Source organism: Passer domesticus, chromosome 1 (genome assembly GCF_036417665.1).
Source record: "Passer domesticus isolate bPasDom1 chromosome 1, bPasDom1.hap1, whole genome shotgun sequence".
Classification (NCBI taxonomy): Eukaryota; Metazoa; Chordata; class Aves; order Passeriformes; family Passeridae; genus Passer; species Passer domesticus.
Window position 1 is genome coordinate 34261546 of NC_087474.1, and position 26310 is coordinate 34287855.

General features: G+C 41.3%; 1 protein-coding gene across 1 annotated transcript in view; it reads right to left on the reverse strand.

Moving 5' to 3' along the window:
• Positions 1-19643, reverse strand: part of SCRN1 (secernin 1) — a 37351-nt gene extending 17708 nt beyond the window's left edge. The window contains exons 1-2 of the mRNA XM_064413429.1: positions 19539-19643; positions 7897-8056 (exon numbers count right to left, since the gene is read on the reverse strand). Coding sequence (XP_064269499.1) covers positions 7897-8055 — 159 coding nt within the window. The 5' untranslated portion in view covers position 8056; positions 19539-19643. The remainder of the gene's footprint in view (positions 1-7896; positions 8057-19538) is intronic.
• Positions 19644-26310: the final 6667 nt, after the last annotated feature.

Genomic DNA, 26310 nt, shown 5'->3' on the forward strand with positions numbered 1-26310 from the left:
GCAGGAGCTTGGTTCATATTTATAATAATAGGTATGAGCTTCTCAAAACAGTAGGGTCCAGAAGTGACAGTAGAGTATTAATTTTAAACATAAAGCTTCATAATTTCACCATCCCCCCCCCCCCAAAATAACATCAGAAAACCCTTTCCCAAGAAACAAGAGGAACTGGGCTATCCACTTATAGCCAAGACACATAAGTTGTAAAGGTAGGTCAACTAGAGCCAGACACTGGATTTGCTACACAGCAAACCACTGCTTCTTGTTCCACAGAAACCAGGACATATCCTTTCAGCAGTTAAAATGAAATAGTAGGGGAAATACAGAACTATTCACCAAAAAACCTCACTGGCCACTAGATCTCTAGAAACAGGAGCTCGGATGATGACGGGATTTCAAAAACGGCAAAACTTCCAAAATCCCTGTCCCCCCTCCTCACCCCACAGACTTGGCAAATCCCTCCAGCACAACAGCAGAGCAGCCTGTTCCACTGAGCTCTGGGCCAAACTAGGTAATGACAAATAAATCAGACATCAGGTACTGCTGTGATGCTGTTTGCCAGTAACCCTCTCTTCAAAATTCCTGAAATGTCCAGCCTCAGCTGGACTAACATTTTTCTTTGAGTATGAATTCTAAAACCAGAAAATACTGACAAATTTGGTGGCAAAGGCTGAGAGTGAGTGGTGTCAGGTTCCATTGATTTTCTAGAATTCAAGCCCTGAAAGTGGCATAGCTGGAATCTTGCCCTGCGACAGTAAATTCCCATTAGAAAATATAAAACTGGAAAAGAGAGACCTCACACACAAGAGATGCAGCCAACAACTTTAAAGAAAATTGAACAGGCTGGGAACTAATGATACTTCTTTTATTTCACTTACAGTATCAAGAAGAAAATCTTATCAAGGAAGTTCTAAGAATAGCACAAGGCACAAATGTATCTGCCAGCCAAGCTAGGGCATGCAGATAAGTTGGAGGTATTCCAAAACCAGACAGGACAGTCATAAGCACAAGAGATTTCTTTTTTCATTAATGAAAAGAAACTATTGTGCAGTTTCTACTGTACCAAGGCTGCAGAAGCCCAATTCCTAGCACTGTCAGTCAGGTCATTATGAAATATCAATGAAATCACATAGGCTTCAGCCCTGGATAACAAAGGCAACAGTCAGGGAATGCTTTAGAAAGAAATGATCTTTGAAAAGGGGCATTAAGATTCCAGATACAAAAGAGATCCCACGCCAACCCCCCTCCCTGCCATCAGATTCTGGCTTGAACTTGGCATTAACTCTTTGCTTCACTGCTTCAAGCACTGCCATACCGTAGCACATATCTGAAAAAAGGCAAAATGTCTGTATGACTGCAGCAACTCAGTAAGTTGCACAATGGCTGCTTTTTTAGCCCCTTCCAAAACAGGGGTGCAAAAAAATGTGCTGAGGCAGTCTCACAGCCTGCTGCCTCCCTGGCCACCAAGACATTGACACTGACAGCCTGGGTGGAAATGTATAGACAGGTGATTCTGCCTGGGCTTTCCCTTCATAGTGAAATGGAATCTGAAAAACTAGGATGGAGTTGTTCAAGGAAGCCCCTCAGACTATCTATTGCAGGTGTGCCTAGCAATGAGCTTTACAGATAATTCTTCTGCTGCTTATCTACAGAAACAAATTTAGTAGAGCTCAAAAAAGGGGGAATAACCTCTCCTTGGAAAGAGAAACACGCAAGCAGTAGTGCACAACACAAAAGAGGTGGTTAGCCAATGCTATTAGCACTGCTTGCTTACACAGTAAGCAGAACTATGGTATAGAGTGGAAGACACCTGGATGATTTTACCACACCCATTAAACATGGGCATGACATCTCCTGCAGCAGCAGGACTTGTGCCACAGTGAAGGGGACAGCCAGGGTAAATCCAGCCTGGGTACCTCTCAAGGGGTCAGCCCAATTCTGGTGCTCACATGGTCACACCAGGACAGTGAGCAAAATCTCTCCAGCAGAAGGATGAATACTCAGGTAGGCAGCTCTCAGAAACACACACTGAGGATACTGCTTGTATCCTAACATTGTAGCCAGATATAAAAGCATTTACAAACTGTACAAATAGAAATAAAAGCCATTTTCTGCCACAGTAAAGTGTCTCTTTCTTCTTCATATTAAGAACAATTTTTTTCACTTTTTAAGAAGACCCTAGTGCACTTTACATATGCTTTGTATTTCCATATTGTTCCCAGCTGTTTGTATTCATTGCAACCAATAACTATAAAATTTGAATCTTATCTCTAGCAGTGTGTAAGGGTGATAGATTTTATTCTAGGAATAAAAAAATTACAGAAAAAAAGCTAAATATTTCCCCTGACAAAAAGCAAAACTCTCTGTACCCTCTCACTGACTCTAACCTGCTCTATCAAGCCACCAAGGAGCCTCAGGCATGTGAGCCACAGTGGTAAAAAGTGGTCAGCAAAATGAAATTTAAATATCTTTAAACAAATCAATTACCACAGAGTGCAGCAGGGCACCCAAGGCTGAGAACACTCTCTGGAGACACTATATGTCAGAGTAGATTTAGCAGTCAAGAATGCACTTCTTGTTTTTCAAGACACAAATTTAGCAGTCTTCCAGGTGATAAGCAAAAGTAAAACTGAAATGTGGATGAAGCCTATTAATTTAATGTTTTAAAACAGTAAGAAACAGATTTCAAAGAAGCCACAAAGAGCCCATCACAGAGACATCCTTGGAATTCTTGGATATCCTAGGCATTTGAAATACTTGCTCACTCATATATTTTGACACAATTAAATGGTTTGGGTCAAGATGGAAGAGTTGACAGATTTTTGCCCCACACAATTCTAATACTCTCTCCTCCTCTTCCTGTCTGCAACAATTAAAAAGGAGAATCAAAAAGATTAAAAACAAAAAAGAATAGTTCAAGCTAACCAGTTTTGCTCTGGTAGCAGAAGAGAACAAACAAGCAGCACTCCCACAGTAAAAACAGGCTTTGAGAGGGCAGAAACATCCAAGAGATTTTGGCTTCTACCTCTGAACTGCTGCTGGGTTGAGCACTGTGCCACAAAGCAAAGTCAGACACATTAGTGTAAAGGCCAGTGGCCTGCAATGGAGCAGAAGAGAGAAAACACTCACATTAGCCAAGCAATAGAGCTGAAGGCAGCAACCAGTTTGTTTTCTTAGCTGCTGTCTGCCTGTGTGGTGCCTCTCCTTTACCTCTGTGTGAAGTGTCAGGGTGAGCTCCAGCAAGGTGGCCTGGGCAAAGCCACCAGTCTGCGTGTGCAGGAGCTCTGCTGCCCACCAGCAGCATGAGCAGCATGTCTCAGTGGAGAGGCAGGAATGCAGCTCCTAAACCACCTCTGAACTGCAAATCTTCAGGCTAAAACCTCCTTTGTCCATGTAGAGTAAGGCAAACACTCCACCACAGGCACAAACACTGCTGTGTCTCATCGAGGTTCCCTGCCAGGCTCCACTTTCCCATGGCAGTGCCATTGGGGGTGCCCAGGTTGGCATCCACACCCACAGCAATGTGACTGTGAGCTAGCAGCACTGCCAGTCTGATCTGGAGGCTTCCCAAAGAGAAAATTCTCAGTAGATCCTGCTGCTGATTGACTTCTGTTACCAGATTCTGAACACCTTGCCCATGACACAAAGCAGAAAACACAAATAACTGGCTAAAAGGGGAACTAAAGCACCCCAGAACTGAACTGCAGCACTGGTGTGATGCCTGGTGACTATGTTACAAACCACAGGATTAAGATCACCAGGTGATACAAAGTCAACTTTAACACAGTCAAAGTCTGCTTTCCAAGCTTTATGCTGTCTTGCAACACCAGGCAGGGACCCATCAGTTTCCTTTAGGTGAGCTTTTATGTCTGCAGTCCTCAGACCAATGCAGAGAAAAACATCTTACTGCGCCTCTGAAAACTCAGAGTAAGGGGAGGTAGAACGATAACCATTAAAAAAAAAAAGGCAACAGAGAAAAACAAAAGAATAACTAAGGCATAACTACATCATTATGTTTTAGAGAACAAGAAAATTCCTCCTACCCCACAGAGGGCTGGCTTTTAGCCCAGATCTGTGTTTAATACCAACATAATAGAAAAATTTTAAATATTCCACAGTTTTATAGACTTCTTTGCTAGTCTACCCTTTCTGCTTTCCCCTTTCCATTCCTCCATAAGAAGTCACAGGCTGTTAAGGTGAAGGAGCTTTTACAGCTCTATAGTGAAGCAAGAAACCATGACTACTTTGAAATCATGAATATAAGGTCAAATTAGAGGAAAGGAAGGTGGATCTTAAAGGAAAAAAAATAATCCACATGGGAAATTCATCCACAAAAGCGTCATTAAGCCTTCTTCAGCAGAAGGAAAACCATAGCAGGTTACTAGAGAATAAAAGAAATCTAGTAAGTAAAATCTACCTTAAAAATAAGACAGAGGGGCTTGCATCTTAATTCTCACTAACATGACTAATTCTTAAAATCCACATCTGGGGAAAAAAAAAAAAACACACTTTAAGTAGAGGAATTCAAAAAAGGACCTTAATTATGGTTAGGGGAGCAATGCTACACCTGTACACACAAATCCAGTAGACTGATGACTACAACAAGGAAGAGGGGTGATCAGCATCTGCCCCTGCAAAATTGCAATGCAAGGGAAGAACAAACTTTTGAGAAAGTTGTCACACACATACACAGAAGGGACCTTTAATGAAAAGCCCCATTGTTCAGGGTCTTGGGAACCTGCTGACGTGGAGGGAAGGAATTATGTTGATGAGCTAGCTGCAGAGTTACTTGTCTGGTAGATTGAGCCACAAAGATCAGGCTGAAAATGGCTTGCAGTATTCACTGACTTCCCTTGAGACCCTGCCACAAACTGATAGCTGTAGAGCACAGCCCTCCTGATTCCTTTATGGCAACAATCTCACTGAATTACTGTGAGCCACTGTGCGTTATCACAGTTGCAAACAAGAGCAGCACAGAACAGAAACAGGAAATAAATAGGATACAAACTCCCTGACACAGTTCTGTGGGACAGCCCGTGTTATTACTACCTCTTAACAGAAATTCAGCACATGAGTGGCAGCCACAAACAAGTAATCACAACTTGATACACACTAAACCACACTGTGTGCAAAAAATAGAACATATTGAAAACCAAGTCCGCTATCATTGTCCAGTGAAGGTAAAGAAACTAAAGCAAACATACAATATGGAATGGAGAGAAAAGTTGTTCATTTGGAAAAAAGAAACCCAAACATTAGGATGGATGAGAAGAAAAATCTAGCAGAGGCATAAAGAATTACTGACTTAGAAAAACTGTAGTGTGAAATTGATCAGCCACATTTTTCCACTTGTAAATATTGTTCATTTAGTTTCTAAGAGCTGTTTAGTTAGTTTTACAAAGTGCAAGGGAAGGAAAGCTGTAGTGAAAAAGAAAACCTACACCAACAATAACTGAAGTCTTGGCAGCTTTCATGGGTTTTAAAGAAGAAAGTATTAACCCTGAGTATGTCAAAGCTACCTATAGAAGCTTTGACACTCCTCTCCACTCCCCCATCAGTTAATTAGCTCTGACAAGTTTACTCAAGGGGTAGATAGTGTTGCATGCCTGGTACTTAGCAAGGAAAGCAGCTGGATTCAAGCCTTTCCTTAAAGCTTTTCTTGACTTTGAAATACCACTCACTACCAATACACGACTGTGCAAAGCTACCAGACAGCTACCTTAGACCTAACAAAACAAGTAAAATCAGTTCTGTGTTTTAACCAGCTTACTCTACTTGAAATATGCATGAGTAAAAAAAAAGAAAAACATTCACAATACTTAGTGCTGAGTGTGATGAAGAGGCAGTGATAAGCAATTACTTGCACTGCTCTCAGAGAAAATGATGATGTTTTTATCCTGTGCTAGGAGGAAACAGGAAGAATTTTAGCAAACATCTGGAGCCTGTATGTTGCTGTACACAACTTTACTTGAAAAACCTCAGGTTAGCTAATGAAGCCAAAGTATCCATTAATTAGGACTTAAACCCTTACTTTAGGGAAAAAAAAATACCTACTCCAGTGCATCTTCACCACACTGCAACAAACTTTACCTTGATTTTTTTTTTTTTTTAATCAGCATTTAAGGAGAATGCTCGCAGATCCTTGTTGGCAGACTAAACCTACAAACTGTGTTGTGCTATGAAAAGGAATTATGCTTCCTGCTTCTAAAAGGTCTGGCAAAAGAGCTGAGTTCATGACTGAATTCTAAAAAACAGGCACTAAACCAGTTAATCATGGTGTGAAAGAGAAATCATAATAGATTATATATGGCTTAATTATATGCTTCAGCAAATTATAACCATGTCATCAAAGAGTAATATATGGGGCAAAGAGAGCAAAAGAATCAAGAACTCTTACAGGAAGTTCTTACAAATTATTCTCCATTGAGGGTACAAAACAGAGAAGCTTTCCAAAGTTCTTCTTCCCCAATAACAGAACTTTTCTTTTTTTTTTCATTTCCTGTTCCATGAAGAGGTGTCTCAAAACAAACTGCTCTGAAGCTTTCTTCTTGTCTTATTGTCACACTTGTGTTACATATGCCAGCACATGTCTACAAGGTGTTACAGCACTTAACTGTGCATAGTGCTCCTGGGGGAGGGGATTTCCTTCTATCCAAAATTAAACCAGTTAATAAAGTGTAAGTTGTACTAGATGTTAGCAGCAAAAAGAATTAAGAGAACATTAATTGTTAGAAAGAAGAGCACCAAACCCTCTGCAATCTGGAAGTCATCCCATTTGAAAAACAGCATTAAAAGTGGCACTGGCCTTCAGATATCTTCTGGATAAGTACAACTAGATCCATAAAAAATGTGAGACATCAGCCTGGTGCAGAACACCTCCTGTCCTCGGCCTTCTGCAGAGCCACAGGGGCAGGAGGAAGCTGAATGCAGGGAACCTCACAGGTTCTGCTTTCCCAGCTGCCAGACAGAGCAAGAACCTGGGACTCTAAAAGCTCCTGGCAGTGCTGCATCAGGCTCTCTCTCCTCTGATAAAATGACTGCCTGCTCAGATCCTTGTCTTTCTTTCTGGTGCCTCACACTCTTCACTCCACCTTCATTTTACAATTTCCCCTCTTCCTGTCTTCTTGTTCATTTGTCCCTTTGCTTCACTCTTCCACATCTGCTTATCCTTTCATTTCTCCTGTCATTAAAACAAGGCTGCAGTGACAGACTACAATTACAACAACTTCCAGCAGGGTCCCTTTCAACCCGCATCCATGACATCAGTGTCCAGCTTCAGGACTCTACATCCAGCCTGGATTCAGACAAAAGCCACAGGACTAAAAATTGACCATGATGCAGGTGCCCAGCTGCAGAACATGCCAACAGAGCCAATGGCATGTACAAGAGTTAAGTCTGGCTTACAAAGCTCGAGAACTCTCATTCTCCTGCTCTCACATTCCCTTACTAGAGCACAAGCTCCTCAAGTCCCAGATTTCTGGCTACCTGTTTTCCAACCTGTGTAGCATAGCCAGGCCCCATTATTGCCAAACAACAACCATGAATGAGAATAATTCATTTGGCATGTGACAAACTCTGAAAATTAGCTTCCAGTTCCAGTTAGCCAGGATGTTTTTCCCTTAAAAGTAAATCAATTGACTACATGGTACAGGAATTTGAGATGTGAACAGTTTTTCCTGTCTGCAGGAAAAAGTAGAGGTCATAGATTTTTCCCCAATTAAAAAAAGTTACATTGTGAGTTTCATTTTCAGACTTCTAAAAGAATCTTGTCATTTTCTACTCAGGAAATTTGAGTGAAGTGAGCAAGGACTCCACAATCTGATGGGGAAACAAGACAGTATTCATTTCTTCCAACAACAGCGATTTTCTCACAGTTTGAATGCAACAATTCACCCTTACCTCAACTTTGCTTCCTGGCTCATGCTCTGCAGCAGCAAAGTAGACAACCTCCTGTACTTCATCCCTGGGCCGTGCAGAGTTCTTTCCAAAAACCACCAGCCCATCTTTAGAACAGGGGGGGAAGGCTACAAAACAGTAGCTTGGAGGAGCTGCAGCCATCCTAGGAAGGAAAGAAAGCATAAACAAACAAAACCAGTGGGGTTTTTTTATTCATGACTGCGTACACTAGAGCATCATTCAGTCTGCTGGTACTAAGTGTAGCTGAGAGGGAATGCACTCCCTCTGCCAGCTGATTGTCCAATGATAAGGGAAGAACAGGTCAGCTTGAAGGAAACTTATCTGAATTATCTGAATTAAATGTTAAAAATAGAATGATTTGCATCATTTTTCACCCAAGCTTTGTGAAGGCATAAATAGGAAAAAAGGCAAGAGAACTGTGCCTTGATGAGCCTGTTCAGTCCCCACTGAAAGAAGATACTCTGCACTGGAGCTCCTTGGGAATGTATGACCTAGATGTATTCTGCTGACTCAAACAAGTGCAGAGACACAGAATAACTTTAAATAATTTACTCCCTCTGCTCACATGCACTTTAATATTTTTAAAAAGGAAAGATAAAACATGTTTGAGGGATTCCTAAAAGAGGACAATAGTACAACTGGAAACAGAACAAAGATACAGCACAATTACATCAAAAACTGTCAGTCAATTTATCTACTCAGATGGGAGAGAGACTGAAGCACTAATTGCACTTTATTTTCTTTGTGGTTTGTCTGCATTGCTGCTCTTACCTGAAGTTAATTGATTGCTGTTTATTTGTTTATGTAGGCTAATGTGAAATAGGATATTTTTTGTTTATAGGATAATGTTAAGTGTTTGCAATAACAATATATTAAGAAAAAATATTAACTGTTTCAGGACTATTACACTACTGTAGCTGATCTTGTGTACATTGCCATATCTGACATTTTTTTCCACCATTCAGGAAAACTTCTGGCACATATGGCTACAAAAGGAAAATGTGGGGTGTTTATCACTTGTTTAAAAAGCACTCAATGCAGATGTCTAAGTTTTCTTCATGATTCTTATCACACCAATAGAAACTCAGCCCCCAAATAAACAAATAAGTTTCTCTTCGTCTTCCACAATATCCTGAAGTAAAATACTTGCACACATCTGCATCCTTAGAAACAACCAGCACATGAGTTTCCCCCTCAAATTCATCTACAAGACAATGCTGGGCATGGGGAAGTGTGCAAAGCTGCTTTTTTTACCATTAACTTGCACATGCTTCAAACCATTCAAATTTGGCTTTTTTTTTAACAGTACCATTTGAGTACATACTTCTCACAGAACAGCAGATAAAAAAAAAAACAGAGAAAGAATTCCTTATTTTATAAGGACTGTAATCCATAAAATGGTAATTGTTTGCCTGTGGACTATGAACAGATCACACAGATGCTCAACCTTGCAAAAAGAGGTCAAGTAGATCCATGTTAGAAGTGCCCTCTACCAACACAATGTGAGGCAATGAATTGTCCAGGGAACTCACACAATCTTTCCATTTAGGTAAAATTATATTCATCCACTTGAGCTGAAAATGCATAAGGAAACAAACAAATCTCTTTTCATAAGCAGAGTTTTGACCAGTGGGAAAGGACAAGCTACTCTGAGCTGGAATTACTTCAGCTGATAAAACACATCTGTCAGAGGACACTGGGCTGCAGACCTGCCTATTGTGCCTCTAAATCTGGGCCATTCCAGGTTCTACAGGAGTGTCTTGCACACAGACACGATAAAAAGCCCCACTGCAGTTGCCATTCATTGCTTGCAAGTCCTCAGAGCACCTGTGGTTTAACTGGAACCTGGTGTGTTTGCAGTGTTTGCCCAACCTCCATCACTAATGAAACCATTCAGTACTCTGTTATGAATTACTCCAAGTATGAATTTTGCTGTGTTGGTGATGTCAATGAAACTGCTTTCCAGAACTCTAGGAGTTCCCATCTGCCTTCAGGTAACTCATCTTTTAGAGTGCCAAATTTGTCTTCTGACACATTGCCAAATGAGCCAAAATCTTGAACAACTTGCAGATTTAGTGAGGATCTCACTATTCAAAATAAGTATTTCCTTTATTCCGAACACTAACTAAGCAGATTTATTTGAAATACATGGCACAGCTGAAAAACATTAAGCATCCAAGAGCCTAACAAGAAAGGTTAAAAATTATATACAATACTAATTTTTATGAAATTAATAACTAAACATATTGGCAGATAAGCTTAAAAAGATGGTAAATGTTTCAGCATCCTGTTACTGAACAATTATGAAGGTATGCAAGGCAGACATTTACATACCTACAGTTTGAGTAGATAGGGAAAAGAATTAAAAGCTTGTAGCTATCTAATGCCTTTAGAATTCTGAAACCTCCCTGAAAGAAATAGTCTCAACTGTATGTGTGAGATTTTATTTTTCCCCCCTTAAATATACCAACAGTTACAGAACCTAAAACAAATTGCCATTTTGGTAATGCTTTATAAGTATGAAAGTATGAGTAAGTGTGGGATATTTTTTTCCTTAAATATGCCAACAGTTACTGAACCAAAAACAAGCTTGCCATTTTGGTAATGCTTTTTAGGCATGAAAGTATGAGTAAGCTCCTGTATAACCAGAGTTCCCTGCAACACACAGTGTATTTCATAAGCATGAGCAAGCTGCCCAGAAACTAGAGGTCATTTCAACGCAGTGTACTACATACAGGCAAGTATGTAACAATCAAACACAATGTCAAATGTTTTAACCTTATCCTGAAAACATGACTGTCAATGGAGGAGTTTGCACTAAGATCTCAGATTACATCTCAAAGAAGGAAGCCATCTAGCAGGTTACTGCAGTTTAAATCTACTCAGCTTGCTAGGCAGCACTTTTTCCCTGAACCTCATTTGGTTCATTTTGAATATGACAAGGATAGCCATATCTCAGATATACCCACAGCCTCTGCTTGTTCAGAACCCTACTGTACTTTATCTTCCTCCATCACATAGCTCAAACAGTCTGTTAGCAGCCACCTATCTAAGCAGGACATTTCTACTTGCCTTCTTCATGTTTTGTTTCTTTATTCAGCTTCAGGTTGTCTTCATGCTTATTTTCATGTATTTGCCACTTCTTTGCCCTCTTACACAGCTCAACACCAAACAAACATCTTTCACACACAGGAGGAAAAGAACACTCCTTCATAGTACCTGTGATAAATCAGCCTGACCTTTAAAACCACCTACTGTTATAATCCCTACATTTTTTTTCACAGAGAGTTTTCTCCTCCAGTGAAAGGTAATCCTGAAAACCTTAGAAAACACAGGGAATGACTGCAAATAGATCTCAAAGAACAGCTTGCTGCCCATTCACACAGTTCTTTAGCAGAGAGAATGTTAAGCATAGTGGCCCGATTTTCTCAGCAGACCATACCTCAGACCTAGATTCTGGTGTAGGCAGAGGTAAACCTACACATTTGTCTCGATTGCAAACCATTACATTCATAGATGGGCAAGTTCAGAGAAATGAGGGCTGTACAGACCATTGTAGGCTACATCCAACATCACTGTGCACGTGGAAGCCATGGAAATAGACAAAGAGCTGTACATGATGCTGTGCCACCATGTAATAACTGCTGCAGTTGCAGGGAGTTAACAGGCATCATGCTTGGTTGAACTCGAATCACTGCAGGCACAAAGGTTGAAAAAAGAGTTCTGAGCAGCCACAAGCTAATACACTCCACTTGCTATCGTTTTATTTGACAAAAACACGCTGCAGCAGGGATGTGATATTCCAGCTGGTCATATTTTTTTCCAGTCTCCTGTGTTCTCACACTATAAAGAAGACTTAGTTAACAAGTTCCTTTATTAAGATCTTTTCTCATTGTGATAAGTCCCATTTAACACCTGACAAGCCAAATTAATTGTATGAATATATCACCACTGCTGTCAGTGGTAAAACAGAGAGTACTGAGTTCCTAAGGATTTTAATGCAGAAGGAAAAGAGTAACAACCATTGGGCAATCATAGAATCAAAACAGCTGGAAAATACCTCCATGATCATCCAGTCCAACCTTTGAGCAAACTAAATCACAGCACTAGGTGCCATATCCAGAGGTTTCTCAAACACCCCCACGGATGCTGACTCCATCACCTCCCAGGGCAGCCTGTTCCAATGCTTAACAAGCCTTTCAGTGAAGAAATTCCTGCTGATGTCCAACCTGAGCCTCCCCTGGTGCAGACCATGTCCTCTTGCCCTGTCACTGGCTGCCTGATCAGGCTGATCCCCAGGCAGCTACAGCCTCCTTTCAGGCTTTTGTAGAGAGCAATAAGGCCTGCCCTGAGCCTCCTTTTCTCCAGGCTGAACACCCAGAGCTCCCTCAGCTGCTCCTTGTAGGACTCACTCTTCACAATTCATTGCTGTTCTATGAACAAGTGTCTGGCCCCAAATATCAAAAATATCCAAATATAACAAAGGGAAACAACAGGTACAACAATTATCAGGGCTTTGCAAACATGTCTGAGCATCGCTATGTGCCACATTCATATTTTCTGAAAAATCCCTTCACCCAGGATTTTTCTCCTGGGAAGCTGAGAAGTCTCAAAGAAAAAGGAAAACAATATTATCCCATTTGCTTCTCCTGTGTTTTGCTGCTTTGGAATGTGTTTGGAGGTTGTTTACCAGCAGGTGATTGTTTCATTTGTTTCTCGAGTGAATTATTTTGACTCAATGGCCAATCAGTGCCAAGCTGTGTCGGCACTCTGGAGAGAGTCACAAGTTTTCATTATTATCTTTTTAGCCTTCTGTCTGTATCCTTTCTGTATTCTTTAGTATAGTATTCTGTAATATAATATAGTATCATAAAATAATAAATTAGCCTTCTGAGGACATGAAGTCAGATTCATCATTCCTTCCAACATCGAGGCACCCCGCAAATACAATAGCTATGCTCCTGAAACAGGGTGAACAGGGGTGTGTTATTGTATAGCATCACCTCAAGAAAATTAACCCATAAATCTTGATAAACATAAAACACCAACTTTCAGCTTGAAAATATCAAAACCTGAAACATTTTACTCTGGAGTATTTTCCATTTCACAGCATGAGGATCTTACAGATGCTGACACATTAAAAAAGCCCACAAATTCCAATTAGAACAACCTGTATTATTAAATATCTATCCACAGTCAGAAATTTTAAGTGCTCAACACAGAATAAAATCACTATTAAATCTGTACGTAGACATTGTGACAATTTAATGCTTAATTTAGATGTCATTTTTCACTTCCAAAAAAAATGAACGGACAAATAATGCTGGAAGAGAGATTAACACATGGAATAGAGATTGCAGTATCCCATCCTCCACCTCATGAACAAGAGTGTCAGAGGCTGAAGCCACGCTCTTAAGAAAATAGAGACAGGCATAAATAATTCAGCGTGCTTTGGAGCCTTCCTTCCCCCCAGCCCAAGAAAACTGAAATAGCTATGCATCCACAACAAAGCACCCTCAGCTTAGCATGACAGAGTCCAAACTAAAGAAAGGAAGATTTTCATAGTAACTCATTTGAGATTCCTTGGGGTTTTATTCTGTTATTTTTCCAGAATAACACTGTGTACTTCTCTGAAAGCTGTAATTTGGTACTGCAATAATCTTTTATAAAGCTCAAGAATTTGACTGCTACAATAAAATTGCTTCTCAGAAAAATAACGTTATCATCCCACATCAAATAGATGTTGACTTTTAAAGTCAACTTATTTTCTTGTTTGCCAAAATAACCTGAAGACATTCAGCACAAAGTAATTAATAGTTTTACAAAGCTACAAATTATGTGAAAACTAGCTCACCAACAACAGCTTTCAGTTGCTGTCTTATTAAGAAAAAAATTTACCAAAAAGAAACATTCAGTTTTATGAACTATTATGATCTTGAAGCTCTTATAATAAGTTAGTGTTCATGTAATGCCAAAACTTATAACAGTACAACTGAATTTGCTCTTTTCTCTGTCATCTCTGTCAATTGAAAAACAAAACAATAGGTTTATAATGAAAGTGCAGCACTCACCAGGAAGCAGTGGGTGATAAAAAGGATTGGTGTGAGCAAAAAAGGGTGAAAGTAAGGGTCTGTCTTGAAATTTAACTGATGTTTATTGAACTAATCCAATATTTGCTCTTCACACTTCTCTCTTAATTGCTGTTCACTTAATGCCCTGCAACCTTTTCTCAGGGAAAGCTAGAGATGCTGCTAACATCACAAATAAAAACCCTTGGTGTTAAATATAAGTTTCCAAATGTTAATTAGTAGTTATTGTTAATCTCAATTAAGATTTATAGCAGATGACAAAGTTCTGAAGGAGATATTTCTGCATAGAGCAAGTCCTTTCCAGCAACACACCATTTAAGACATTTTAAGTGATGTACATCTACAAAGAGTTCTGCCCCTAACACACTATGCAGAAGTTGTTTTCTACACAATATAGCTTCTTGCTCAAAAATTTAATAATATCTAGTCATTATCATGTGTAAATTAAAAGGTGCTACATGAGACATCAGGTGTCACCAATACAGATCCTCTACACAAGAAATTGGAGCAACACTCAAGCAGATATTAAGGATATTAAGCTTCAGTGAGACCAAGCAGTCAGCTCTGACACCAGAAGAGCATTCACCTCATGCTGTGATGAGTAGCATCCAGCTGTAAAATTTGCCTTGTATTGATTTGACTCAGAAGCTGGCAAAACTTCAGCTTGATCAGGCCAAACCTTCACCCAGGAGCATAATTGCTGTGTTCATTACCCAGCACAGCCACACTAGCTAGCAAGGATGGAGCGAGGAACAGCACACCTTGCTTTCATTCACCTCAGTGAGGTTCCACAGATACATCACACAGACTCATCTTTCAAACATTTTTTTGCTTTCAAGAGCTTTGTTGGTACAACTGTCAAGCTCTCTGAAGCTCAGACATGATCAAAGTGTTGTACAGGATGAAGATAAACCTCTCCTAATTCCCAATTTTTCAAGCACACCTGTGATTGTCCTAGATTAGTATTACCATTATTAGTGTCCTAAATTAACAGTACCATTATTAATGCTGGAAATAATCAACATAATGCTTTCAAGACAGCACAGGTGTCCACAAAAACAAGTGTGGCAGTGTTAACACTAGGGTTTCATCTCAGACCTCCCCAGTGGTTTGGTCAGAACACCAGTCTTATTGATCATATAGCCTGATCTGCCCTCACTTCTTTGGCTTCTTCATATTAAAGCTGGTCTTTAACAGGTGCTTCAGCTGACAGAAATACAGGCTGCTAAACTCCTTGCTGCTAAGTTTGGACTACATTTCTGGTGATGACAACATTTTCTTTAATATTTATCTTACAAAAGAGATTTGAGCTGCTTTTAAGGTCCACAGAGCACATTAAACCTTTTATGAAGACATATAATGTGGTTTTGTATATTAAAGGATGACTATTCCTCAGTATATTTTGTGCTTTTATAAAACAGAAATCCAGCTGTGCTAATACTGCTGAACTATTTCAGTAACATTTAAAGATTTCAATAAACCTGTTTTCATTGCAACCAGAAAGAGTAAGCGAACTAACCTGCAAGAAACATTTACAATAAAAAACAGAGCCAACATATGAGCAAAAGTCCTCAGATTTGGATCAAAGCTGACTCATTAGGAAAGGAAGAATACATGGAATGGGCCATGCATCATTTATTCACAATTCTTCCATATTTTTAATGGAGTGGCAAAAGAAAGGTCTGCTACAATTGTGAAAACTTAGTTCAGGGCTTAGTTGTTGGTTTTCAACCTCTATTTTAACTTTAAATTAAGATGTTTCTTGTGCCTGAGACAAGCTTGTATTTCCACTTACAAATCAAGCCAAGCATCTTATGCACATAGAGCCATGTGATCTCTGCACCCTGCAGAAAAGCAGAGCTTCCAAAAACAGAAAAGAAAAGCAAAATTCATTCAGCTGCAGGCACAGAACAAAGACAGCAAACTGAAAGGCACAATAATAATACTGTTCCCATCTGAGGAAACACTGAAAGGTTATTTTTCTTTTTTTATTGACAAGTTGGACAGTTTTAATGCATGACTTATCAGGCAAGAGGAAGGTTGCACGTATTAAGAAATTAGAAAGCAGAGACTGTTCCTGAATATAAAGCACAAAACCATGCCAGATGCCCCTGTCCCTATCGTTTGGACATTTCATTATCAGACCTAAGTCAAATTGTTTGACTCTTTCCTAACTACCAATGGATGATGATGCCAATTTACTGCTTGAAGGTGCCACATGCAACTGTGATTGTTTCTGTCCCTCCAAGCTGTGCCTGATAAGATATCCAAAAGGAGTTTGATCAGCAGCTGAAATTTAGCAAGCCATGCTCAAGACTTTTTTCTTTTTTTTTCACGTTAATTACATGCTGAAAATTTCTCAAGAATTTATTCAAAATGGTCAAACTTTGAGTCAGGGATTTGGGATGGCCTTTTTCTCCAGTAAATTTACTTTTATTTTTGAATTATGAGAAATAGCAATTCCCTACACAGGCATAAAATCAAGTTGCACTTCAAAGCTTTACTAAGCTGTGGGCTCCCTTCAGTCATTTAACTGAACAAATGTATAATAGGCCTGGAAGGAATTGAAAATATTTCTTTTGCTGTATGTGGGAAAATTTGGAATATTCCTGCCAACAGCTGCCAGATTGCTTTAGACTATCTAAAAAAAAAAAAAAAAAAAAATTAGGTAGTGGCCATCAAATGAGCATTCTAAAATTCTTCAGCATTTTATGCCCCAACAAATGGTGAGACTTCAGCTGTTATAAAAGTTTACAATCCCTTGACTAACTATTTCTATTTTAATTCTGTAATACACCCTTGTCCAAAGTATGTCCTTGCTTTCAAAGCAGGCATCATTCAAAATAAGACAGGATCTTATTTTTTGTCCCACGTAATCCGAATTATGTTAATGCAAACACAGTTCTATTTAAAAACAAATCAGGGTCAGTCATCCAGAAGACAACAGATTTCAGACTCATTTCCATCACAGGCTGCACATACAGGGAAAATTCATTATTTATACAGACTTTTCACTGCGTGGGTGTCAGTGCTCTTAATTAAGTCTCCAAGCAGTCACAGAAGTCCATCCCTTTTGTGGCTCTTATCCCAGCCAGCAGTTTAAGGTCAGATTTGTAACAGTCTCCATTTTGCAGAGAAGCACCTGTTTTCTTGCTTCTGTCACTGGGGCACAGACCCTTGCTAGGGGCTGCTGGCATCTAAAGCGTCTTTGTACAACACCCAAGCTCACCAGGAGAAGTTGCTGAGGGCTGCACCACTCTGGGGTGTGTAAGGACACAGCTCAGTCGCGTTTTGTGCCTCAGCCAGGTCTTGGTCCTGCACAGGGGAGGCTGCCCAGCTCCTCACACAGCCGCCTAATGCCCACTGACTGCTCCTCAGTTCACATCAGCAACATTGATATGTCACAAGGGCAAAATAAAAGCATCAAAGTAGCTGGCTGGAAGTCTCCCTGCAGTTTTTAACATGCCCTAAAAACCAGAAAGTGTCGCAACACTATCCTTAAGAGTTTGCAAATGTTAGGATGTAACCAGCACATTGTCAGAAACCAGGCATCTGGGGACTGGAAACAGCAATTCTGCTTCTCAATATGCTGAATTTACAGCAAAGAGAAAAATACACTGTGGGGACAATGTCCATCTTCACAACTCCTCAAGTCCATAATAAAGAAACTCTTACTAGAAGCTTCGAACATGTAGCAAACTTTCCAACATGCAAGCTGCGTAAAGCATCCACAGCTGATGACTTTCTGAAGGAGAGGGTGGAAAGCCAAATTCAGCACCCTTTACCAAAGATACCAACCTTGGCACAAGTAAATAAATGAAGCTTAAATCATGCCGTACTTTAGAAAAATAAAAATTTTTAAAAAACCCCCAAAAACAACAAAACAAACAAACAAAATTATTAATGTCTTTCAAAACTGGAAGAGACCTTTAAAAATCTCAAGCTCTAAGCATCAAAAATACTATTCTGGGGAGGACAAAACTGACTGATACCAATAAAGGATTTTCATCCACCACATCTGCCTCAAAACAACACCTGCCTTTTTAGGCTGTTTCTGTAAGCTCTGGGAGGTAAGCTACTTGCAAAAGTCCACAGCATTATAAGTGGTTTAAGTTAATTTCAATGTTGGTTCACTTCAAAAAGCTGAACGTCCTGTGTTCTATTTCCTAGAATTTGGTTGGAGGGTTTTCAAGATTTTATTTCGCCTGGCTGGAAGATTTAGAGTGCAAATTATGAACAAAACAGCATGTTTGGAAGTGCCTTAAATCACTAATTCTGAAACAGCTTTTAGAGTAATAGTTGAAACTGTAGCAGCCTATAACCAAATGAGCCAGTCGCTCCACTTCTCACATGTTCATATATTTATTATTTTTTTAAACTAGCTAGCATAGACACACAGCTTGCATCACAAAATTTACCAAGTTTACTACAGCACAGTCTTTTCTCTGGGTTTATTAAAGTTTCATATCACTTTTTCATAGGGATAGATTTACAAGCATGTGCATTCACAGCATCAAGGCCCTAAGCTGTCTTCTGTTTGAGAATCTGATTTAATACGATTTATTTCCCATTTAACTATCAGTACTGGAGAATTTTCTTTTTAAGGCAGATTAATCATAGCCTGTACCATTATACCAGTAGCACAAATAGAGATGTCAGTCTGTAGGCTATACCTACCTGCAGGAAGGTTTATCTGCTCATCAGTGACTGAGACCAGCACTTACCCACCTGAGCGTAACACTATGCTCAGAAAGGCACATGAAGGCGTCTGGGTTTCAAGGTGACCACGAAAAGGCACCTTCAAGAAGAAGATGGGGGGAAACAACCCTCGCCGGGTCCTTACAGAACAGAAGGGAAAACAGCAGCGAACAGAGAGTGCAGCCAGCGAAGACGAGAGACCGGAGAGCCTTGCTTCAAGCAGCAAGGCAAAGGACAGCCGGGGACAGCATCTGCTGATGCCAGCTCCCAGCGCTGAGTCCCCCCGCACCGCGGGGCCGGGGGAGGCGGCGGCGCGGGGGCAGCTGTGCGGAGCAACGGGGACATCGCCCGCCGGGGGACACCGCCCGCCGGGGGACACCGACCGCCGGGGGACATCGCCCGCCGGGGACACCGCCCGCCGGGGGACACCGCCCGCCGGGGACATCGCCCGCCCCGGCTCCGGGAAAGCGGCTCTGCGCCATCCTCCCGCGACAGCCCCGCCGTCCCCTCCCGTGCCATCCCCCGCCGCTCCCTCCTTCTTTGCCGCCCTACATCCCTCCTTGCCTCCCTCTCTCCTTGCTTCCCTCCCTGTCCACCGCCGCGGCCCGGCGCTGGAGGGGCGAGCCCCGCCGGGAAGGTCGCTGCCGGCAGACCCCGACAGCGAGAAAGTGACACACTAGCCCGGCCGCGCCGCTCCGAGGAGGAAAGGGACGGGAGGTGATGAGGAGGTGATCGGGAGGTGATGAGGAGGTGATCGGGAGGTGATGGGGTGGTGATGGAGTAGACGGTGAGGACCTGCCGCCCTGCCCCGCGGCGCCGCCGGCACCGCTGCCGTACCTGAGCGCCGCTCCCGCTCCGCTCGGCCCCGCGGCGCCCGGCCCCGCCCCCTGCGCGCGCAGCCGCCGCCGCCTCACGCTCCGCGCCGGGGCCCGGCCGGCGGCGGAGGGCGCGGCCCGGCCCGGCCCGTGCTGCGGCCGCTCCCGTGCTGCGGCCGCTGCCGGCCCGGGGGTGCTCCGCTGCCGGCCCGGGGGTGCTCCGCTGCCGTGCGGTCAGCGCGGCCCTGGACCATCCCACTGTGCCTCCTTCCCGCCCGGGCCGTTCGGTGATGCTGCGGAGAGCCATCAGCGCTCGGCGTGTTGTCCCTCAGCCTGTCTTGAGGACCCAGAGCGTGTTGAAAGGGAACGGGCTTTTTTATTCAGTTTTAGTGTTACGGCTAACTTTTGTTCCTCTGTCTCGCGCAGAGGTAAGTTTGGGAAGTGAAGTACGTGTTTTAAAATATGGCTGCTACCTCATTAACCAGTCAAACCGCTGCGAAAGGAGTTCTCCAAACTTGGCCAAGCTGAGGAGATGACCTCATTAGAAGTATCCTCAAGGAAAGGGTTATTAAGGATTGGAATGGGCTGCCCAGGGATGTGGTGAAGTCACCATGCCTGGAAGTGTTCAAGAAACATCTGGGCTGGCATTTAACGCTGGGGTCTAGTTGGTGAGGAAGTGATCAGTAAAATGTTGGGCTCGATGATCTTGGAGATCTTTTCCAACCTAATTAATTCTGTGATTCTGTAGTTCACTGAGGAATTCCCTGCTCCTCCATGTGAAGTGTCACAGTGGGCACCTGTCCCTCCAGCAGCTGAACCTCCAGGGACCTCTCAGCTCCTTGGATGCAGCAGCAGCACAGGCCCAAAGCAAAGCAGCACCCACTGTCCCTCTGAGGGGGACCCCACTCACAGCACAGTGTCCCCGAGCCATGGCATGTGGAGCAGATGGCCTGCCCTCTTTGCCAGACTTGCCCAAATGGAGCTGTCCTCCGTGCTCCATCCTCAGCACACAACCTGTGCCTCCATGCAGAGGTAAAAATAGTTTAACTGCTGAGTATAATCATGCAGGTCTGCATAAATGGTTAAACTGCTGAATATGGTCTAACACATATGGTTACATGGTGCTGGTATAAGGCAGCACCTTGATGTTTCTATCTCTGTATTCAAGGAGAAGAACATTGCTGCACATTCCACCAATTCCTGCCTTATACCCGACAATTAATGTGCAGAAGAGACTGCCAAGTATGTTTGATGGGAAGACAGGAAGGTTAACAGGAAGCAGGGGAAAAGGTCAAAGAGGCAAGGATGAGCCAGTGGAGATATTAAAGAACACTACAAACTAGAATATTTCACCGTGAGAGCAGAAAGAAGCAAGTGTGTTAAGTTGGTAAAGCCGTACCACTTAAATATCACACTGCCTGTAAGATCTGGTTTAGTAACCTGGCTAAAGAGAAAACAAAAAGCCAGACAGAATCTGTATATGGCACCTTATGTTTAAAGAAAATATAGAAGGAAAAATTCTGAAACTCTGTGCACCAAAAAGAATTTCCTCTCGTCACCACAAACAGCACCACAGGTTTGTGTCTGTTCAGAAATTGTGGATAAGCTTCAGACACTGCTGCTGTCAAACTTACTAGACAAACAGACTAGAAGTTGCACTTCATTATAAAACTAAGAGAGAATAGTTTGCTGTTTCCAGTCTCAGTGAATGTGAAACACTGTGGCATTGCACCTTCCGGGTGTCAGTAGCCTGAACAGGGACTACTTGGGCTCAATGCTTTTGATTAAAAAGCTGGGCTGATAATTAGCAACATGGAAGCCCTTCATATCTGAGGGTTTCCATTATACATTTTAAGCAAGACCTTTGTATTCCTTTGATATGAGTTTTGCTGCCATCAGAATTACATTTCAATGTGTTTTACAACAGGAAAAGACTGTTTATCTCCTTCTTAAGATATGCAATTGAAAGGTGATCTAAATGACTGAAAAGTTGAGGACTTTATACCAATTTAATTGTAACAAGTGTGGTTGAACATAGCAACCCAAATTCCTTGCTGTGGAGTTACATCAAGGATGAACTGCGTCACAGGCAGCTTGCTTTTTGGAATCAGAAAGACAGCTGATGAAAAGAGCAGGTGCAATTTAGAAATGGGTTTAGATTATATCCTATAGCACACCACTTATGTTACCTATATTATGCTCACTTAGATGACTAAGTCTCTTCTCTAATTACACTGGAGATGATTATGGCTGAATATAATCTACCTAAGAATTATTAGACTGTCTACAGGATGATTACATACTGTCAACACAGAAATCCTTGATGCTTCCTTTCTGTGTAAGCTGTCATGGACTGTGTAAAGCAGCAAGGATGAGTGGTTAGAGCACAGTACTGGGAATCAAGAGAGTCTGGGGTGTTATGTTGTTCTGCCATAAGCTTGCTGCTTGGCTCTGGATAAATCTTGCAGCCTCACAGTAATTAAATTACCTCACACAAGAAGAAACGGGGAGAGCATTTACTCAGAGCTGCATCTTTAAAATATTTGAATGGAGGTTGCTGCGTAAACAGAAAATACAGAATTATAATAATTAGGACAAAGTCACAACGCCTATCTATTGATTATTTCCTTTTTAAAAATGTAAGAGCAGAATATATGGATTTTATAAATTTTTCTTCTCCTGTAAAAGGTTGGTTTCCAATGTGATGCAAAATCAAAGAAGAAGAGCAGAAATTGTCTTTGGAAAAGAGAATTTCAAAGAATTTCTGTTCCATGTTTTATATGTGAAAGGAAGAGAATTTGTTCTCTTTTTGTTCAAATTTGTTTAAAAGGCAGACACTGCAATATACAGCTTAAGTTACAGTGGGTTTTTGGCTTTCTTTATCCACCTCCTTATTTGGAAATCAAAGCTAATTCACGAGAACTAGTACCCCAAAATCATCAAGACACTGCAGCACTAATATTTGCTTTCATCATTTACAAAATACTTTCCTCTGCAAGTTCAAGTCAGCAGCCATGCAGACATATAACAGATGGGACTAGTTTTCTCAATAAACTGTGTTTAGGAGAACAACTTGACTTAATGTAGATGGTAGAAAATATCATCTAATTGTTGAAATTATATTAAGAGGCTTAAAATTACAGATTTTGGTGGAAGGGTAGTACAGCCAAGAAAAGCTTTTTGTTGGTATTCATTTTTGTCATTTCAGGGCACCATCTTTGTTGTGTTCTTTCTGATGGAACACTGATTTGGAGGACTTAAAAATCAGATGAACTCGGGTTGTTCAGAAGAAATGCACTTGATTGCTGAAGGCAATCTAAGCCTATAGCCATGGAGGCATCCCACTAAACTTAAATGATTCCTCTTACAGCGAGTTACAGGAAGAAAAGAGCTCCTTTTATACAGAAGAGTAAGTAACATTGAAAATGCCTATGAGACTCTAGATGATAGTTACCTCATAGGCCAGTAAATTGAACTGATGTTATAGAATGAACCTAAAGAGCAAGAAGTATCCCTGGCACTTGGGTGTTTTGGGGTATTTTATATAGTCAGAAGACTGGACCAGAGAATTGAGAGTAATTCTCCCACACTAAAGGTGGCTTCTGTCCATAACAAAGAAAAGGGATGGCAGGTGCTGGATTCTGATGTAAAATAAAGATGTCACTTGCTGAGCTCTGTGAATGTTCAAAATGAAAAAGATAAGAGAAATCCTGGCTGCAGCCTCTTCATCCAATTACACCATTGAAGTTTAATCTATGGAAATGGCTGCAGCTGTACATAAAAAGTGACTGTAGGCACAGGCTTAGATGCTGAGCTCTTACTCATGCACCACAGAAGGTGATTCATATCCCCATTACACAAGTGACAGAACAGAATACGACTCCTCAGTGTGACAGGGACAGAGTGCTGCAAGGACTCCAGGCGTGCTCCAGTTACTCTCAGTGTCCAGAAACCTGTTAGGCACAGCAGCACTGAACCACACAACCAAGCTGCTCCATTGCCCAGTCAAGAAGGTTGCCTATTCCTGGAGTAATGTTGTATCAAAAATTCATCAGTCTCTTGCTTGGTTTTCATAAATTTTGTTGTTTTCCTTATTTTAATTCATAGAAATCTGTGACAGGATATTTGTGTTTCAAACTCTGAGGTGTATCACAAGACATATTTATTATTATTATTGGCTTTTTTATTGTGTTAGAATCCACTTGTAACAGTGAGGCTAAAGCACTTGACAATAGCTAAAGACTCATAATAATAAATAGTCCAGGCAGATGGACTGTCATCCTGAGAGGATAAGGGAGTAATGACAATGAAGTAGCAGAAAATACAGAGATAAAAGCATTACTTTCTTATACAATGAGCATGTTTCATCTTCATCTATGCTTCATGGTTTTTGATGCTGCCTGTACAGAAATGCTTGTGGCAGGTTGATGAACTGCAAAAGGCATGCAATAAATGTGCTACAGTAACTCTGTTATTAAAATTATATTAAAATTCAGGCATAGGGGGTTTTTTTTCCTCAGCTTAGCATTGTTCATCAAATTGCAACAACGTGAATATCAATACATAAGACAAAATACATTGTTGGTGTTATATGGGTGATACAGGAGTTCATTAAAGTGACTGCACACCTGCAGCAGTTTCATGTCTTATATTAGTGTGTCATGACTAAACAATCTATGTGTGAATTGCTGCAAATTAAATCATAGCACTAGGAGAAAGGATCGGACAGCAACACAAGGGACAGCAAATACCCCTGTGTGATTTATCAGCCATCTGGTGCAGTGCAAATAGCACTCATTCAGGGGAGGCTCTGGTTAGTAACCACAGCAACAGGTCTGCTGAGTACTCCTAGAAATTATGCATGGGTCAGCAACCTTTCCCTCCTCCCATACACATCATTCACCGGGGACTGTGAGCACTGGCATGTCCTTCCTGGGCTACAGATGTTTTTGCTGCAGCATTTTCCAGTATTCCATTTTCCAGGAGACTTAAAACTTTGAAAGTTTTGGTTGGTTTTTTTTTTGCAATACAGCTTCAAGGAGTTTTGACTCCAAAACCTCTATCCATGATTAAGCCATTTTCCTTATTCATGGAAAGGGTAGATAGCTGCAAGGTGGGAAGAGAACACTGATAACAGAAATATTTCTAACTAAAATAAACTAAGTGGTTTTGGCTCCTGTACTTCCAAAAGTGTAGGAATAATGTGTTTTCTAAAATGTTGTCAACTGAGTGTCTCTGTCATAAAAGAGTCCATGTTTACATAAATGGCTTTATCCACAAGGTACAACTGGAAGATAGTAGTTAACAACTGCAATAGTAGTTAATAGATGGGCAAAATTACAAAGCTCACACCGTGTTGTAAGTTTCATGCTGATTGCATGTTATGTACATATTTTAACAGAGAAATGTAAATAATAAATTACCCAGGAGTTTTTATATTTGCTTTTTATATTTCCTTATATTTGCTGTGGATATCAGCCAAGAAAAAGTGGATGGTATGGAGTGATATTCCCCTGCTTATCTTCTCTGTTATTCCCTCCCAGCCCAAGGGCCCTGGTGTTTTCTCCAAGCCTTCCTGTAGCTGTACTGGTGTAAAGGAGTGGTGTGACAGCACGAGCCTGGCTGGTGCCACTCCAGTCTGTCCTGAGGCTCTGACACATCCCACTGACAGCTGCCTGCTCAGGAAACAAGGTGTGAAGGTCCAAAGCCAGCAGAGGTCTGGCAGAGCAGAACTGGTGTCCTAGAGCTCACCCCACACAGCCCCATCACTGTGTGGGTGCAGGTTGTGGCTGTTTCAAGAGGTGCCCAAGTGAGCTGGGCTTGGCTTGGGTTGGCAGGAGCAGAATCTGGTACTAAAGGCATGGGAGCATTGGCTGCTTCTGCTCCATATGTGCTCCCACTGCAGTTTGTGCTCGTTTGTCAGCTGCAAGGTGAGCACCACGGGTCTGGGAGCTTTGCTTCAGACTGTTTTGCAGAGGTGGAATGTTGGATTACATCAGAGTGTGTTGCAGACAGGTAAAAAAATTATAATAGAAAGGTCTCATAAAATCAGGCCTACTCTATTAAATCAATAGCTAGCCTGTCATTTCTTCTAAGTGCAGCTAGTACTTTGCAAGTTTCCATTGTGAAAACAGTCTTGGCATGAATAGTTTGTTAACATAACAAACTATTCTTGGGTGAAAAATAAGTGAATGGGTGAATATGCACCTGCATAAACATTAGATCTGTTCCATGAGAACCCACAAAAGAAAAATGTAAACAACCTGAAGCTTAGCACATACACACAAATCACCTTCTGACCAATAAATGAAGTAGTAAGAAAACTACCAGCCAATAGATGTTGCACATGAAGTCTGTGAAAACTGTAAAAATAAGTTATGTGAGTAAAGATTCAGCTTTTCCTGCATGAAAAAAATGGAACCTCACATGATTTATTCCGGGAAGAGTGCACTGCACAGCATGATGTCCACGTGAACATGTGAAGCCCAGGTTTTAACCCAGCTGCTGGTAGTGACAACAGCAATACAGACATGATGGCACATAAGGGCTGAGATACTGGATGCAAAGGTAAATCCTCACCTTCTGTAAAAATGAAGGAACACCACCAGTCTTGTTTCTCTTAAGTATTGTGGTCAGTGTTGCTAAGAGTAAAATCCAGCAGGTCATGATTTTCTTTCAACTACAATTAGTCCATACCCAGAGATGAACCCATTTCATTGGTGGAATGAAAATCAATTCTCTAAAGAGATATCCCAGCAGATTAGGGAGACCAGAGCTAAACTCTGCTATTTACT